Source organism: Mytilus galloprovincialis, chromosome 3, assembly GCF_965363235.1.
Source record: "Mytilus galloprovincialis chromosome 3, xbMytGall1.hap1.1, whole genome shotgun sequence".
NCBI classification, from domain to species: domain Eukaryota; kingdom Metazoa; phylum Mollusca; class Bivalvia; order Mytilida; family Mytilidae; genus Mytilus; species Mytilus galloprovincialis.
Window position 1 is genome coordinate 66,121,461 of NC_134840.1, and position 15,376 is coordinate 66,136,836.

At 34.5% G+C, this 15,376-nt stretch overlaps 1 protein-coding gene across 1 annotated transcript; it reads right to left on the reverse strand.

Moving 5' to 3' along the window:
* Positions 1–713: 713 nt before the first annotated feature.
* Positions 714–13,503, reverse strand: LOC143068666 (uncharacterized). Its single transcript, XM_076242893.1, has 7 exons — positions 13,302–13,503; positions 12,569–12,860; positions 10,109–10,195; positions 7,177–7,404; positions 6,619–6,951; positions 1,342–1,683; positions 714–1,032 (listed from the first exon to the last, which is right to left on the reverse strand). The coding sequence occupies exons 1-7, from the start codon at positions 13,407–13,409 to the stop codon at positions 869–871; spliced, it is 1,554 nt and encodes a 517-aa protein (XP_076099008.1). The 5' UTR covers positions 13,410–13,503; the 3' UTR covers positions 714–868.
* Between the last annotated feature and the right edge of the window lie 1,873 nt (positions 13,504–15,376).

A 15,376-nucleotide genomic window follows, 5' to 3' on the forward strand; every position in this document is an offset into this window, starting at 1 on the left:
TACACAGAAAGAAAAAAAACCTTTGTTCTTTAGTCTAAAGATAGTTGCCTAATTGACAACCTTACCGCATTGTTTTATACAGACGAAAGGACGTAAGAAAAAGTTAAAGATGACTGATATGTTGCCTTAAAAGAATTTAAGAATAAAAAAAAGTCTCATTGAGTCATCTTATATTATGCGACCTATCTCTTTATTTTCAGCAATTTAAATTCAAATACTTAAGCATGTCAAGTAGTAGGATCTTTTTTCAATATTGTTAACACGCTTTATAAATTACCGAGCGTTTAGAGTCAAATAAACAAAACAAATAAAATCAGCTTGCGTAGATGCCTACATACATTGATATATTTTTTTACATTTGTATTGTAAACAAAAGGGCCTCATAAAAAGTATAATTTGATAAAAAGTCGAAGAATCAAATGTTAAACTTAATTTGTTTTAAGTAAACATGATATGCGTTATCTCCCGTTTGATAAGAAAAATAACACAAATGGACATTACAAAATTGAATGCAGTATACGTGTGTTATACTTATGTAAATGGGACATTATCCTCGTTTTTCTGATTCTTTTTCTATGTATTTAACTGCGATTTAATCAAATATGAATTGTTATTCAAACATTGTTATATATTCACCTAGTGTATAATTTTATTCGAAAAAAAACATACTGTTAAAAACATTTGTTTATATTCAAACACTATTAAAAACGTCGTAATACTGATCTGTTTATTTAAAGCTTATTCAACGCATGACACATTTTTTAATAATTATACAGAACAAGAAATGGTGTTTTCATTTTCGCATGAAATTTTCAAATGTCATCGTATCTATGCATGTTACCAGACGTCTATTACTAGACGGAGTGTGTTACTCATAGTTTAATAGATCACACTGCGACACATCCTCCATAAAACAAGTGTTCTTAGGACATTCATATACATCCATTCGGTCTGGTCTACATCTTACAAATTTCTTACAAGTATATGGATGTGGTTTGTAAGCATCGCCAGTCTTTTCGTCACAGTAATTTTCTGAAATGGAGAACTTGCCATTAATTATATTCTTTGTAACGATTATAACTATGTTTAGAAATTGTGCTATACGAGCTAGACGCTAATGAATTCCAACCATTAAAACCAAATATACGTATATGATATCACTGGTGCGTTCAATTCTGGTGCCGACAAACAAGTTTGTAATTTAGACCTTCTATATTTAGCGCTTCATCTTAAGCCATAATATTTATTTGTAAAAGACTCAGAAACAATTAGAAATCGAGGCTTTGTACTCAAGTAAGTGTTATGACTGAAAGTGCTTGAGAATTGTCAATATAGTTTTACCTGGAATCACAAGTATGTGTTCCGTCCCAGCCTGGACACCATCGAATGAGGATACAGCGTATAATATGGTGTTGTTCATTTCTAGAGTAGGCTTGAACTTGACAATACTGTTAATGTATGTTTTACAACTATCCTCCCTTATTTTCATTCGCCATGAGAGGTCGGCCGCTGTAAACGTCTGTGGTGCATCTGTCAAATTACCTCCTTCATCATCTGAATACAGCCATGTTATATTGCCAATCGGAGTGGGATAACCGCCTTTCCATGTAGCCTCAATTTCAACAACCTGTCCTTCAATTATTCCAACTGGGCTCTTCATTTTGATACTTGCTGACGGTTTACCTATTTATAGAAAATATTTGGGCTTTTATTTTTTTAAAGTTTTTATTTACTTTCTTCTGTTTTTTTTTTTTTATTTTCTACCTTCTACGTATTTTACAGCTTGTTTCATTTTAACTGTTGAGAAGTCGACATATTGAAGATATGGACATGTTATACAATGATTACTACTAAACCATTCTAATCTTTTAAAAATAGCACATTAAACAGTGATACAAAAAACGAAACATATTTGTAAATAAAAAACACAATGATATAATATAAAAGCACTACATGTCAACGTACATTTTATCCAATTCTGATAAAATTTCATGAAAATATATGATTTTTTTAATAAACATTCACATACGTTTTAAAAAACTTGATTAACAATTTTGTTTAGAATTAACTGATTTTACAAAATATGTATATCGATATCAGAAAAAAATAAAATGCATTCAACGATGATTGCTCAAAATCATCTTCCCCTAACTATACTTCTTGTGATTTGATAAACTTAATTTTAATAGACTTGTCCGCCTTCTGCAAATCTGCCACCCTCGTATCATCCAATCAAAATCTGGCATTTTGTTATGAAGAATAAAAAAGTAAAATATAACCCTCGTACTATCCAATCAAAAACTGGAATTTTGACCTAAAGTATTATAAAAATACTTATAACAGAGCACAACCAACGACCACACAATGATCAATGTCAAAACGTGTTCGTATTGTGGGGTGAAAACCAATAGAACAACTAGCAAATACATAAGTAAAATATGGACTTTGATAATAAGTATAATCTGGTAATATGCTTAGCCATAAAAAGTCCCTGGATAGTAAAATGAAAAATGATTCATTATAGAAAATAAACTGCCTTATTTAATCAAATAACATTTGACGAAAAACAATTGAATGGTTCGATTTATTGAATGCTCGTGTTTGACGGCACTTTTAGCACTATTGGTTGTATCTTAGTGATCAGTTTTGATTGGCTGAAGAAACCGTAGTGCCCAGAAGAGCATCGACTTTTGGCAGAAATCTGATAATCCTGGTCAATTGACAATGGGGTCGAACTAAACTAACAAACCCTCAACATCATTTTTGATAAGCTGCACTGGTAAAAATGCCACACATATGTACATGTATGACACATGCGTTTCACATGTGTGTCACACGCATGTGAAAGAGACGTTTCATGCCACGCATGTTACACATGTGTAAAAAACGCAAGTGATACGCATGATGCACACATGTGAATTTCATGCTTACGGAAACACACCTGTGATACATGCGTGACACATGTGTGTCATTTTTGCCCTAGTAGTGATATTTCGATGGACTACATACTAACATAGTCCACTCGGCCATCGAATCCTCAATCATGATGAAGCAACAAAAACCAATGTATTTCAGTCTTATATATTGGGACTTGCAAATAAAGAATGTGCCTGTGTAAACATGTTAGTGTCTAACCAGCTGGTCAGTAGTGTAACAGTATAAAACGCTCCACAGTTAACATACTGAAATCTATTGCTGTCAGTCAAAAAGCCACTGAAATCTATTGCTGTCAGTCAAAAATTCATAAGATTTCGATTGACAGGTAGTGCAAAGGTTGTCTTATTATTAATGATTAATATAATTGAATTATGATCATTTTACAAGTTGATGTCATATTCAAAAGCTGTTTTTCGATTGACATTAAACATAAAAAAAAAATCCGGCAGTTTTTCTTCACAATGAATTAAAGATTTCAAGTGTCAAATATATAATGAATATATCACTGTCATGTAAAATAAACATATGTTTAACATAAGGAAATCAAAATCGTTGAATACAAGTTTCACGTTTACCTTTGGTTTTATTTCATTAATCTGTTTATCGTTCTTATTTAAAATGATCACAGCATTAAAGAGTAGTTCAGTAATTTAGTACCTTGGAATATTTGTACTTATAGGATGACCTCCTCCTTTGTATCGTCGTAGCATGTTCATATATGGAATGCGGGAAGCCAAGGTTCGATCCTAGGCCGCAACAAACCAAAGACATGAAATTCAGTACTTATTTTTGTTCCCACCAGGTAAACGACATTTTTTAGTAAGCGCAAATACTGGTCAGTTAGGGGTCAGAATAATATGTCTGGATAGTATGACTTGTTTTCCTGTTGGCTGTTACCTTGTGACAAAGCAAGCTAAAACATCGCTCAGCATGTCGGCCTAAACTAATAGTTATCAAAGGTACCAGGCTTATAATTTGGTACACCAGACACGCGTTTTGTCTATATAAGACCCGCCAGTGACACTCGGATCAAAATAGTTATAAAGCCAAAATAAATGCAAGGTTGAAGAGCATTGATTACTTAAAAAAATAAATTCAAGGTTGAAGAGCATTGATTACCTAAAATTCCAAGTAAAAATATGCCAAATACGGCTAAGGTAATCTATGCTTGGGATAAGAACATCCATAGTATTTTAAATAATTCTTTTTTTGCAAACAGTAAATTTATAAAAATGACCATATAATTGATATTCATGTCAACACCGAAGTGCTGACTACTGGGCTGGTGATACCCTCGGGGCGAAACTTCCCCCAGCAGTGGCAACGAGCCAATGGTGTAAGTAGTTATCAAAGTTTCCAGGCTTATAATTTATTACGCCAGACGTGCGTTTCGTCTACATATTAAACCCTCATCAGTGACGCTCAGATTAAAAAAGCTAGAATGCCAAAACAAGTACAAGGTGGAAGAGTATTGATTCTCCAAAGTTCCAAAAAAGGTTATGCAAAATACGGCTCATGTAATCTATGACTGGGATGAGAAAATCCTTTAAGTTAGTATTTAGAATAATTAATATTTTTGCAAACAGTAAATCACAAAAAGCACCATATAATTGATATTCATGTCAACACCGAAGTGCTGACTACTAGGCTGATGATACCCTCGGAGACGAAACGTCCACAATCAGTTGCATCGACCCAGTTGTGTAAACAGTTATAAAATGTACCAGGCTTATAATTTGTTACGCCAGACGCGCGTTTCGTCTACACAAAATTCCACCCAGTGGCATCGACCCAGTGGTATAAATAGTTTTCAAAGGTATTAAAAGCAGGGTTCACGTGAAACATTAATATAAATATGTTCTTGCTCTAAATATGCATATAATTTACTAATCGACGCGTGAGACATTCATTTATCAATTTGCCATTTTATATTTAGAATTAAAACATAAAAGTGACATTCCTTGTATATGAAAACACTGGAAGTGGAAAACGGACCTTATTAACACGGATTTAAATATTGAATTATTACACTAAAGAGTGCACTCAAACGTGATACAAATGTTTATATTACTGCTCTGCTACAACAGAACCCGCTGTAAATGTAAATGACTGTTTCCCGAGTGTTCAGTTCTCGCATGAATCAGTTCTTCTATATTGATATCGCTTAATCGTCCAAGATTTTCTATGCACAAGTTTTGCTGTCTTTTAGAGCTTGAATGACAGAACACAAATTTTTCTTTGTGCATGTTTAGCTGTCCTTCTTTTCCATACTAAAGACAATGCTTTATATGAACAAGTTTGACTATGCCACGATCGCTCTACGTTCTATGAAAAAAATATGAAAATATTGACGATTGTAGTATGGTCGTGGTACTATCGTGGTTAGGTCTTCATGATCGGGATGATCTTGGCCAACGTTAAACATGTTCAAAACACGTGGTGCGGTCGTGGCAAAATCATGTAGTAGCTATAGAGGCGTAGCGAGAGCACAGTAAGGTCATGGTAAGATCCGAAAGGTGGCTATACCATCGTAATGAGAGCGTAGCGAAATCGTAGTTCTAGTCGATCTCACAGCGACGTTACTTCGACCTATCTACGACCATCACTTTCTCCCGCGACCCAACAACTCTTCTACTACGACTATACCACGTTTATACTACTATTCAAGACCATAGTACGATTCTAGTACGATAATGCCGCCCTCATCACACTCTTACCAACTGAATACGTTCATACTACGACAATTTCGAGTTCTAGCCATGATTATTGTCATTGTCACATAACATATATTAAAGCTCTCCAGGTTTCGTCGGTCTATATGTAATTTGGACCTCATGTCCCTTATTTCCAACAGCTCAACCATGCTTGACACATCTGTATTATTCCCACTATTGTTCAATAAAATATTGCCATTTGAACTTGACGGATCAGCAATACACTGTGAATCAGGTTGGATTGATTGATGCAACATCTCTTCTGGGTCCAGATTCGTACAAGGGGCCCACCTGACTCTATCTCTACACCTACCACCACGCCCACGATTTCTGGTAGGTGTTGGTGGCATGTTCGTGTTGTTTTCGAAAATTAAACGTTTTAATGACAATGGTGAGGAATGGAACAGTATGCATATGGAACATGATGTTGACATAACTTCTGAGAGCGTATGAACGTGGTACGATCGTAGAATTATCGTGATAAGAGCGTGCTATAATCGCAGCAGAAGAATGGAAAGATCCTGTTGCAATCATATAAATCGTGGTATTGTCGTAGTGAGAACGTGATGAGCGTGGTAAGATCGTGATAATCGTAGCGAGTGCGCTGAAAGAAATGTGAAGACGTGGTATAATTGTAGCGGGATCGTTGTAGAAGCGTAATGAGGACGTAGTAACATCGTGAAAACAACGAAAATCTACATTTTCATGCCGCTTATACCGCGACCTCATGATCACCACGATTTGACTTTATTTTAGATCGCTTGTTGCAATCGTGGTCTAGTGTGGGGCATTAGGCAAAGTTATCAATGCAAAGTTTGGCTGTCCTTTTGATTTTGAAACTCCCTAAAGCAAAGTTGCTGAAGAAACATGCATACTCTTGCTCAAGCATTATAAAAAGCACGATGAAAACTGGTTGTGACCAAAGCTGCTCCTGATTAGTTAAATGTTTTTATTCATTACGACTTACGTTGGACTATAAGCTTTCCATGTTTCTCTGTTGTTGTCAAATTATCTTTGAATCCGCAAACAAAATCGTCTTCGTCCTCACATTGGACATCTTGTATTAAAACTTTTAGCGTTAGTTTTGTCATATTTGAACCATCCAAGAGTTTGAAACCATAATCATATGTTTGCCTTGGCAGGAATCCGGAAGCTATAGTTTTATGTGATTTTGTAAAATTCAGCTTTATAGTTTTCCCTTTGAGGTATACAGAGTCCCACTTATTTGTTTGTATTATGCAGGAAAATGTTGCTTGCTTTTTGCCTATGGCTGTTTCAACATCTGATATAAGTACTGGTTCTGTAAAATTATTTAAGAAATTAGAGGCTGATTATAGTCATTACTTTAATGTAAACAAAACGAATCATGCTAAAAGTTATAATCTTACTAATCAATGCGGATTTTTTCTCAATGATAAAGTTTAAATCAATTTAATATCATACAAACATTTGCTGTCAATGATTGGGAATAAATTAAAGATAAAACAATAGACTTTCACATCAGTTTATTGATTCAGAGACCTACCAATTGTTGGAGGCGAAGGCGAAGAAGGATACCATTCCACTGTTTCCTCAGTTGGTGTTGGTGGAATCAGTACTAACTTCGGCTTTTTTGTTGTCGTCGTAGAAGTGGGTTCGTTCTTCCAAAATGAACCCTTTCCTATTGGTTTTGCTGGAGAAGTAAACTTTAATTCATGTTCTGCATCTCGTAAATCAGTTATATACTTTTCTTTGATAATATTCGTGTTGTTATCTGAAATGGTTTTAAACATTGCAATCGTTCAAGGTTTGTTTTTAAAAAATGGGCGAAAAATGCTATCTTGAAGATTCTAGTACCAAGAAGACGACAAACACGGGGTAGCCAAAATGTAAAACTCTTTTCAAGTCAATGTGTTCCAAAGAGTTTTCCATATAATAAGCTAGATATACGTATCTTACGTGTTTTAAGAAGTCGAAAAAGACTGAATCATTTTACTCTCTAATCTTGTTTTATAATAATATTGTTTGTATACTATATGCCTTCCTGGGGCACTAATTTGGTAAATAAAAATATTCTGTATTCTATATGAAAGCTATATAGAAGTGGTTCTCTGACAGAAAAGAAGATCAGCTAGTCCTCTTAAGCCTATATAATTGTAGATAAATTGGTTAAATTAGAGTTTACTTGTATCACCATTCATGGCTGGTGTCACAACCATTTACTTGGATATTTCAAAATACTTTCAACAGATGGATCAGAGCACACTCATATGGAAGTCTTTTTTTCGATAAAAGCATTTTCTCCAAAAATTAAAATTAGGTGATGTATTTGTTATAGTAAACGGCAACCGTACATATTTAACCCTAAAATCAAGGTCAATTCAAAAGACATAATGATGATTCGTCACAACTCGGCCGATTCCGTACCTTCAACTTCACCCGAGGATTGACGATTGACATAATGATGATAAGTGAGTTCATACTTCAATTAAACTAGAAAATGATAGTGCGAATTGGGCATCCGTGTATTATGGACACATTATTTTTGTTGATTATTTACAAGTGTTATTTTTTTTTTTTTTTTTAAAGTTTTTTTTTTTTAAATCTCAGTACCCCTCTCTCATATCCTCTGTCTTCCCCTTCGCCCCACATCTTATCATTATCTTACGCACACTGACATTCTCTCTTTCACTCACTCTGTCTCCACTCAAACTGCTCCATGCTCTCGCTCTCGCTCTTCCCTCTCACACACTCACTTAGTACTCTTTCTCTTTCACACACAGAAAGTCTCGCTCTCTCTCTTAATCAGTCTTCTCACTCATGCTCTCACACAGAAACTCTATCTCTCTCTCTCCTCTCCATAAAACATACATACACTCTTGCTCTCTCTCTCTCAACTCCTCTCTCACTCACATCCCCTGTCGCTCACTTCCTCTCTCCTCTCACAAGCTCTCTCACACACATACTCTCTCTCACCTCCTCTCTCCTTTCATTTGCTCTCTCTCTCTCTCACATACTCTCCCACAAACACACTCTCTCACACACATTCTCTCTCTATCACACCTCTTCTCAGATGCTCTCTCACACACACACACTCTCTCTCTATCTCTCAGCTCCTCTACCCTCTCACAAACATACTGTCTCTCACCTCCTCTCTCTATCACATACTATCTCACACACGTACTCTCTCACCTCTCACATGCTCTCTCATCTCCTCTCTCCTTTCACATGCTCTCTCTCTCACATACTCTCCCACAACCATACTCTCTCACACACATACTCTCTCTCTCACCTCCTCTCTCCACTCACGCAGCCTTTCCATCATGCAGCACTCTTTCCTTCACACACTTTAACTTCTATATTCTCTTCAATCGCACACTCTCAACTTGAGACCTAAAATGGCTATGACAGTATAGTTGTACTCCGTCAGGGCTGTGGACACCACAGTCCATAGGGGAGGACGCTTCTGTCTACCAATGTCTGGGAAAGGTTGGTACTCGTCCCTTCAGTTAAACTTCATTAGGTATGAGTACAACATTAGATAAGAAAATCTATGCTTTTTATTGCAATGAAAATGTCCTTCTTCACCGGTCTGTTAACATTTTACAATTTGCAATATATACCTGTATGAAGAATTAACTGTTTTGTTTTCATTTGCATATCACTTTCTTTTAATATTCTTGACCATTTGTATGTTCAATTAGCTGTAGTACTGGAAATCTACTTTCAATATTCGGTACTATTTTGTTACTTTAAAATTATTGTAATATTTAGGTACTAGTACCTGTATTTTACAGGACTTGATTTGTTCAAAATTTAAGTACTACATATTTTTGGTTACTTCGTTACATTTTCAGCATTTTGAAAGTATGTCAATATCAAATCTCTTAAAATTATGATTTACAATCATGTAATATTGTGATCGCCTTTGGTATTATTTCTGTACCAAAATTTAAGTACGCATCAAGTACTGTAAAATACAGGTACGTAAATAGTACAATAATTTGAAAGTAAAGAAATAGTACTAAATATTAAAAGTACATTTCCAGTACTACAAATTTAAAGTGCAGAAATAGTACCTTTGCAAAAGTAGCAGTAAAAAATTATTATCCTATCTCCGAGTACTCTTGTGACAATTATGTGCTAGTTTAAACGAGAAGTCTTGTATGACTCAAACGTTGGTCTGATGACGAGAACACTATCCGTACGTCTTAATTTTCGTTTTTCTCCCAAAATTATCCAAACTGAACAGTCATAAGAATAGATGACAAATGCGACTATGCATGGTACCTATAAAACACAGAGGCTTGGTGATTAATTTATTGTGGAAGGAAAAGAAGTGACACACAAAATGAGATCTTCTCGTTTAATAGTATAGACAGATACCAAAACGATTATGTATTTGCATGTTACTGTTTTGATGTTCATTCTATTTATCATGGGACTATCATGTCATCGTGTGATTAAAACATGCTTACCTTGAAGTATCGCTAATGTTTCATTTGCTGTAAAATTTCCAGAAATGTGAATAAAATTTTGTCCACTTTCTATTATTTCTTTTTGTGCTAAAATAAATAGTATAGTTCATTTAGATTTATAAATAGTTTTAAAAATTCTCTATGAACCACCCTATATTTCTTCACACAAAAGAAACCTTGGATGGAGAGTTGTCTCTTTGGCACTCATACCACATCTTCATATATCTATCTGCTAGTAGAAAAAAGACGATGGATCGCTTTTTTACATGCAGTGTCAGCTACTCTGTTACAAAATAACAAGCTTTAACAAAGACTTGAATAATTGATAGTATATGAAAACAGGAAATAAAAAAGCAGAACAAATAAAGGGTCTGTGTGTTTTGTTTTCGAGATATAATTCATTGAAAATTAGGCGGGAAATAATTCTCTATATTTTTCGTGACATCTTTTCCTCGAAATACGATGAAAAATAACAAGGATTTCATGATTTTCAAAGCAGTCATTTATAACTATATGTAATAAAACTATCGAAAACGTAGGAGTTAATGGGCAACTTGTTGTAAAGGTACTAGATGGATAAAACCAGAGGATTTCGAATATCAGGTTAAAATTCAAAAACAAGAGGAGCAAACTTCCTTAAATGCTTTTAAAATGTAATGACGAGACTATGATTATGTGATATAGACATGAATCAGCAAAAGAAAACACTTTCAAGTCTTAAGTTTGACACTACCAGCAATGCTGCACACAATTTATTTAAAGCTAGCTTGATAAATTGTACAGACATTCGCAATTTGGTCTCTGGGTGTCTTTTGATTATATGTGACGTTGGAACCCTGTCTCATAAATACCGTCTATTGAAAAGCTCATTTTTTTTTACAATAATAATATTATGATCATCGATTTAAGTTGAGATTAAATTACATTTCATAAATTATATCCTGGCATTCAATCACTTATAATGTAGTTTAACTGTTTTATTGAAACATGTTGACTTCAATTTGATTAAGTTGAATTTAATTTTCAGGAAATATTTAACTCCAAATTGCCAATTTATTCATTTAGAGTTGTTTTGATAAAAGAGATTAATCCAATACTAAAATTCACCGTTTGGCAATTCAGAGTGAAAAAATAAGGTGAAAAAACTTGATATGAAATATTTCTGTGATAAAAAAAGTGCTATTTTGAACAAGGTTTTTAGTTTAGAATTTTAAATTTATGGAAAATGTTAATATGAAATTATGTCAAATGATTATTCTAAATGTCGTACGTATAGACTAGATCATGGAATTTATTAAATGTTATTTACGTTTCCTACAATTGGGTTGTCAAAGGTGCCAGGATTATAATTTAATACGCCAGACGCGCGTTTCGTCTACATAAGACTCATTAGTGACGCTCAAATCAAAATAGTTATAAAGCCAAACCAGTACAAAGTTGAAAAGTATTGAGAACCTACAACTTCAAAAAGTTGTGCCAAATAATGCTTAGGTAATCTATGCCTAGGATAAAAAAAATCCTTAGTTTTTCGATAAATTCAAAGTTTTGTAAGGGAGCTACCATTTGATTTTTATTGGGGTGGGGGGCTAGGATGAAATTTGAAAAAATAGGCAGGACAGGAGTTTTGAGTATGCCAAAAAAAAAGTCAGGACGACAATTTAGGTAAAAAAAAGTCAGGATAAACTGAAAAAAAAAGCAGGACCAAACAGAGTGAAAAATAAAAAGGCAGGACAGAGATTACAGCTAAAAAAAAAATGCAGGACAAAATTTTTCATCCTAGCCTAAGACTCATAAGGCTCATCAGTGACCCTCCGATCAAAATACATGTAGTTATAATACCGATAGATGGATGGTTAGTACTCGAAGACGAACGATTCTATTTTCGGATACATACATAAGGGTATACCCTTCTCGAACAGTAGCCCCAAGTTCTGTTTGATTAAAGTTAATTCTAATTCGTTTAATTTAAAACTTAAAACTCATCTTTTATTTGTATAATATCTCACAGTGTATATTTCAAGATAAAAGATTATAGGCAGCAACTGAACGACACAAACCCTAAATAAATCCATTCTTATTTGTCTCTCCTATTGCGTCACCCTGTAGTGACTTATTTATAGATATAGTAAAACATTTACATGCATCTTTGAATATGTTAACCAAGAACTTGACGATTTCTGTAATGAGAATCACAAATTAATTTGTCATTCTTACAGCATGTACATAAAGTCATGATATGATAATAAGTGTGGTCTAAGCATGATGAATGTAAATTTACCTATACAACAGGACAAAATTTTAGGTTAAATATCATTCCTTTTTGGACGTAATTTTGAATAATATTAAAAAAATATCATACTTTTGTTATCGGTTCTGTGTGTTTGTGTCGTTTGGTTGCTTACTCATTAATGTATCCAACATCTATATTTTACTTATGGTGAATAATTAAATCTGACTTACTTGCAATGTAGAAATAATGTATAACAAGTGCAACAATTGCTGCCGTCAGTGCAATAAAAGTTATTCCTAAACACACTAAAAATCTAGTTCTGTTTCGTATCTTTTTATAGTCCATGTCTCGCTGTGAGCGTTCGGACGAAACAGATACAGACCGTGGGTGATAAGGAGGGGGCATCTCATCGTCATCTGTTTGGAATTTTGGTGGAGAATACCAACTTGTCTCATGCGTCAAAATTGGAGGTTGAATAGGAGTTTTATAATTGCAAGGTAGAGTTGTTCCATTATTAAGCATCTACAATAAAAATAAATTGGATGTGATTCTCTTCAATTTGTTTAAATTTTGGTATTATATTTTATAATTGGAAAGAGTATTTACGTATGTTAAGGCTGTATTTATTAATGTATTTATTCTAAATATTTTAACATCAGAAATGTTAAAAGAAAGAATGAAATAAAGAAACCAATATTTCTAGCTTGGTGAACTTTCTTTCCTTGAATATGCCTGTAGTACCTTTACAGAACTTTGTCAACGTAAATGGTTTAAGTGTTCAGTATCTTCAAATAATTGATTCTAATGTTAGATGTATGGTTTCTTTAATATGTTAATTCGTAAAAATTCAAGTAGATCTGTTCCCAAAACAACTTCTAAATGTAAAATACGAGAATGAATGATTAAAAAAAAGATGTATCATTCGTAATTTAAATAAAATACATGTACAATGATTATAAATACCTGTGATAAATCATGATGCTTCAAGTAGCGCAAATACCTCCTATAAAGTGTGCCTTCAAAGAACAGGGTCCAGGCAGGTCTATCGATCTTGTCATCGTCAAAACTCATCAGTAAATATATGTATTAGTAAATCCTAATTTGAAAAATTTTCTTTTGATGTATGCTTGAGAGAGAAAAAACGTGCATTGCTATTCTGGGCGTGACGGACGTGGCAACAAGGTAATTAATTAAGGGAGAAAATTTAACAAGTCAAGATAAATATGTGTTTTTAAAATTAATTAGCTATGTTAATATATGCAAATGAAAATTACAGATTATGTGTATGTAAACATCCGACTACTCAAGCGTAGGATTTTGTTGTTTTACGTAAATAGTTTTATAAATGTTGGCTTCCGAATTTAAGGAGTAATAGATGTGTCCAAAACATTACAAATGCCTAGATTTTGACACATGTGGTTTGAAATTGTAATGTTTCGTTTTATTTAAATCGGTTTTTATTCCTGATATTAACTTTTTTTTTTTTTATTATTGGAAATTTTTTAACGTTCAGTAGCAAATATTACCAACATATTGTAGCGGGCAGGGGCTTGAAATGCTGGATCAAGTATAGAATACGTGATTGTAGTACCATCGGACTTATATTTAAGTCAAATGAAGTGAATCGGTTCTTATACAAATTACATAATTGTAGTACCATCGGACTTATATTTAAGTCAAATGAAGTAAATCGGTTTTTATACAAGTTAAATTATTTTCCAGGTTTATTATTTGAAGATTGTAGTTATGTTTAATCGCCATATTAAGTTGGGATTGACAGGTCGACAGGACGACAGGTCGACAGGCCGATAGGTCGACAGGTCGACAGGCCGACAGGTTGATAGATTGACAGGCCGACAGGTCGACAGGTCGACAGGCCGACAGGTCGATAGGTCGACAGCGACATGTCAACAATTAGCTTGATTGACAGTCCGACAAGTCGAAAATGTAGCTATTTCTTTTTTTATAATTTTTAAAAGAATTGTCAATCTGTCAACCTGTCGACCTGTCGACCTGTCTACCTGTCTACCTATCGGCCTGTCGACCTGTCGTCCTGTCGACCTGTCAACATTTTCATTAGATAAATACATTTTCAATTATAATTTTGAGGCTTTACAACGAATACAGAGTTCTGTGAATAAAAGTAATAGAATTTATCATGCGAAAGCACATATAATTCAGTGGTTTTAATTTAGTTTAATAGAAAAGTGAAAAGCAATGGTGACTGTTTAAAAAAGAAACTAACACCCAACAAGCAGTAACACAATACGATACAGTTCAATTGCTGACTTGTCAACTTGCTGACTATTTTTTTTGAATACTCAACTTCCCCCTACACAACATCCTGACTTAATGACAAATAATCTATATGGATAACATGAAACATCTGTTGACCTGTCGACCTGTCGTCCTGCTGACATGTCGACCTGCTGACCTGTCGACCTGCTGACCTGTAGACCTGCTGACCTGTCGCCCTGCTGACCTGTCGACCTGTCGACCTGCTGACCTGTCGACCTGCTGACCTGTCGACTTGCTGACTATTTAACTGAGTACCAAACCTTCCCTCTACACAACATCCTGACTTAATGACTAATAATCTATGGATAACATGAAACATCTTCTGACCTGTAGTCCTGCTATCCTGTCGACCTGCTGACCTGTCAACTTGCTGACCTGTCGACCTGCTGACCTATCGACCTGCTGACCTGTTGACCTGCTGACCTGTCGACCTGCAGACCTGTAAACTTGCTGACTATTTAATTGAGTATCCAACCTCATGCTAGTCCCTATCCACATTGACATATTAACAGCTGTTATGTTAATCCCCAAAAACACCGACCCACAAGAACATATTTAATGTTTCAGCGAATGAATATTTCGATTATTGCCGGAACTAGGCCTTCAGATTGTTGCGCGCCTAAACATATTTAAAGTATTGGCGTATGGATATTTCGAATATTGCCGGAACTACTTAAACGTATTCTATACTTGGGCCGTATAACGCGATAATTTAGTTACGAACGGATCAAGTTAACTCA